The sequence below is a fragment of the Vigna unguiculata genome, chromosome 8, assembly GCF_037176805.1.
Source record: "Vigna unguiculata cultivar grain cowpea cultivar isolate G323 ecotype 2 chromosome 8, ASM3717680v1, whole genome shotgun sequence".
NCBI lineage: Eukaryota > Viridiplantae > Streptophyta > Magnoliopsida > Fabales > Fabaceae > Vigna > Vigna unguiculata.
This window is the reverse complement of record NC_140799.1, coordinates 21024953-21028853: the sequence shown is the minus strand read 5'-3', so window position 1 is coordinate 21028853 and position 3901 is coordinate 21024953. Positions and strand designations below refer to the sequence as shown.

The 3901-nt window shown below is 31.8% G+C and overlaps 1 protein-coding gene across 1 annotated transcript; it reads left to right on the top strand.

Moving 5' to 3' along the window:
• The first annotated feature begins 1227 nt into the window (after nt 1–1227).
• LOC114195374 (transmembrane protein, putative (DUF677)) lies at nt 1228–3673 on the top strand. The gene is made up of 2 exons (XM_028085813.2): nt 1228–1478; nt 2631–3673. Exons 1-2 carry the CDS (start codon nt 1430–1432, stop codon nt 3620–3622), a joined length of 1041 nt encoding a protein of 346 aa, XP_027941614.1. The 5' UTR covers nt 1228–1429; the 3' UTR covers nt 3623–3673.
• Nucleotides 3674–3901: the final 228 nt, after the last annotated feature.

The following is a 3901-nucleotide window of genomic DNA, read 5'->3' as shown; positions in this document are numbered from 1 at the left end:
TTAATTGTTGGGATCCACGTGTATTTATAGAGTTATTAATTATGTCTATCCTTCTTGTGGGTTGGGCCATTGCTTGGGTCCTAGATGGGCTTAGACCTAGCCCAGAGCCTTAGTTAATGTTTGTTGGTACAAGGGGTAATATTCTAAGTCACGAGTGGTCAACAGATGTCGTTCTGTTTTCTGAAGTAGGCGGCCTAGGCCGCTATGTGCTTTTGCTTGTCCGGCTACTCACCTGATAATTTCATTCGCGGGGTTATGTGTAGACGGGCTTGACCGTGCGATTTTATTAGTCTGCCTATGTGCAGTACACCAGTTCCTTAGCCTTTGTCGGTGGAGGTATAGCGACAAAGGATTGAAAGTGTATGAGTATTTTCTTGGTCCACCTAGGTACAATACAGTGTTAGTGGCATTATACTTTAAATTTAAATTATACATTTTATTATTAAACTTTTGAAATTTTGTAAACTTTATTGAATAATATCATGTGACTAATAACAACGCTATTTCTTGTATATTTGAAGTGAAGAAACAATGTTACTTTTTTATAGGGTTAAGAAAATAAAAATAAATATAAAGTATAAATTTAGACCTAATTAATATCATCCAAAAAAAACTACATACTTTTATAAATTTTAAAAGAGTTTGCAAGTAACTACTTGTCCAAGAAATTGTTTAGGTATTAAATACTACCGACTAAAACTTTTTTGACATCTTACTATTAATAATTTATCATAATTTATTATAAGATGATAACAAACTTATTAAAATTTTCATCTTATTTTATTTTTAGTTTATTTATTAAATACTTTAAAGTTTATAAACACGCATTAATTTTATAGGAAGGATATTATTACTTAATACTTTAGTATATTTTTTAATATTTTATATAAAAATTTACTAACGTTGAAAAAAAAACCTACCTTTGATCTTTAACAAATAATTCAACTTATAATTATTGAAAGACTTAGTTTAAATCTCTGAAGGTATCACAGTAATCTTCTTTTTGTTAAGAATATATAGAGTCCATCTTGTTTATGTGAAATTTTTTACTGACTGGAATGGTTTTCTTTTTTCCTTTATGTCAAACAAAAACAATAACGAAGTAGGATTTGTGATTTTACTCACATTACTTAGCTTTGAGGTAACAGAAAATAATTCTAGAACTCCCTTCGTTCCCTTCGCGTACACTACAACATCTCACTGCATTACCTTATTTTCATACCTCTTTCTTACAAGCAAGAGCAGAAAAATGGCCGCGTTTTGCATTATTAAAAAGAAACCAAAATTTCATCTCTCACAAACAACAGTACCATCTTAACAATCTCCTTCAATTTTCTTTTCGTTCACCACAACAACTCGGGTGCCAAAAGCCTCATTCATTTTATTTTTCTCTCGGATCCTTCATTTGCAGTGTCTATCACATTAAGGAATGAAGAACAAATTGGTTCGACGGATCAAAAAGTTGCTTTCGTATTCAGGTAATCATCTTCTTCTTTTCCTTCTCTTTCTTCATTTCTTTTTCCCTTTTCTTCATTAGTTTGGCCTACTTATAATCAGCATCAGAAATTTTGATGAAGATAAACAAAGTTTCTCTGTAAACAAAAATGATACTGAAAATTACATGTTGAATCTTGTTATAAAGCTGAAGCAAACGCACTATATTATCTTAATTTGCCTCAGAAAATCCAATTCCTTATTAATTTGCCTGACAAAATCCAGAGATACTGTCTAAGATATTGAAAATTAAGAAAGACGAATATTAGCTACAATTTCTATACACTATTAATAACAGATTAAATATGTTTTTTTCTTTAAATTATTTTAAAAAGTTTCATTGTTAAACTTAATTATATATTTAACTTATTTTTGTATTTTGTGAAAATTATATAAAATGTGGTTCTCAATAAAAGAAAAACAGTATTTAATATTTAATTAGCGGATATAATATAACATCGCGTGTAATTTGTTCAAGAAGATTTTTCATAATTAAGATAGATATATTATTAATTTTGGGAAAGAAACATAAATTTTAAAAATAATTTATGAACTAAAAGAAGATATTCAACCCTCTTTACTCAACATTTTTATGCCTTTATTCTTTTTATTCTTAAATCGTTTATTTTTCATTTTTTTTCTAATTTTTAAATTATTTAATATTTCTATATATTTTTTATATAGTCTACTACTCTTTTATATTTTTAAAAAGTCTACTTTATATTATTATATATCGTCTATATTTAGTGTTTTTAAAAAGTGTACTCTACATTTTCTTTATTATCTATGTTTTGTATTTTTAGAGAATTGTGTTTAAAATATTTTACATCATTTAACATTTAAATAATCTGCCTTCATACTTTTTCTTCACCATATATATTTAGATAGTTCCTTTTTTACTTTTCTTTTTACATTGTGTAATCTGTATATTCTTAAAAATATTTGCTAATTATTTTTTCAATCTTTAAACATTTTTAATATAAAAATTATATTCACTGACTAAAAAAAAACACAAACATGTTTAAGACGAGTAATGTAACAGAAACATGTTATGTATACTTGTGATGTTTTTTATATTTAGTTAGTTAGTTAGTTAGTTAGTTATCTGATGTATTGAGGACAATGGGATGCAACAGAATGCAGCACTTCTCCAAACCACCAAACTTGTTTGGACGTGCGTGAGGAATACGCCAACGCATTTCGTACGGAATCATACACGGAGTTTTGGACACGTGTCCTTGCCTATTCCAACAACCAATCAGGAGACTCCACCACTTCGTCGCGTCTCCCCTCTTACCGTTTGTTCGCGGAGCATCTATTGGACCCGGATCAGCCCACGGTCAACCGGGCCTTATCCGTGGCCCAATGCAGGCCCAAAGTCCACTCTCTATTGTCAGACTATTTTGCACACACCGCCAATGCTTCTCTTCTCTGTAGCCACCTACTAAGAGACATCGATCGCCTGCGTCTCAAGTACACATCACTCAAAACCATTCTTCAATGTCTTCCATCTAACCAAATCCCTTCACCAATGCTCATAACTCATTTAACCGAATTTTCAAACTTTTCCAACCCGTTTGCCGCTTCGGGTCTGGTTCGGGCCACCCAGTGTCAGTGCTCCGACTTGCAAAAGCGGCTCGAGTCGAGCCGCGACAAGGCGCGAGCCAAGCTCCAACTAGCTGCGAAAATAAAATATGGCTCGGCTTGTCTAGTTGCGGCTATAACGGCTTCGCTTGTTGTTCTTATTATGTCTCATGGCTTGGCATTGGTTGTGGCTATGCCTGGGTTGGCTTCGATGAATTTGGGTTCAGAAACAAAGTTGGTTGCGGTGACGGCTCGGCTGAACGCAGCTGCAAAAGGAAGTTATATAGTGAATAAGGACTTGGAGACGACGGGTCGGCTTGTGGGTCGGGTAAATGATGAGCTGGAGTACATGAGGAGGATGGTGAGGTTTTGGCTTGAGAGGAAGGAGGATAAAGTTCAAGCCGATGGTGGGGTTGTGCGGTTGTTGAAGAAGAACCAATGTAGCTTTAGTGAGCAATTGGATGAGTTGGAAGAACATTTGTATTTGTGTTTCATGACTATTAATAGGGCTAGAGAACTTGTGCTTAGCCAAATTAGTTACTGATTTAACTTCATTCATCGTCAAAGTGTCATATAATGAATAAGTGATAGATTATTTACATTTTAGTTTTAACATAGTGATGGTGTAAAAAGTAGTGATTTGTGTTAATTAATTATTTTAAAATTAGATATAACTTCCTACGGAGTTATTTAGGTATATGAGACGGTTCTTTAGAAGAAATTTTAAAGAATATATATATATATATATATATATATATATATATATATATATATATATATAAATAGAATAAAACATCTTTTATGTAATAAAATTATTTACAAA

Excerpts from the sequence above, each read along its gene's own strand:
- LOC114195374 (XM_028085813.2), top strand. The coding sequence starts at position 1,430 with ATGAAGAACAAATTGGTTCGACGGATCAAAAAGTTGCTTTCGTATTCA. Across the intron at positions 1,479-2,630 it reads AAAGTTGCTTTCGTATTCAG|AATGCAGCACTTCTCCAAAC; the intron begins GTAATCATCTTC and ends GGGATGCAACAG.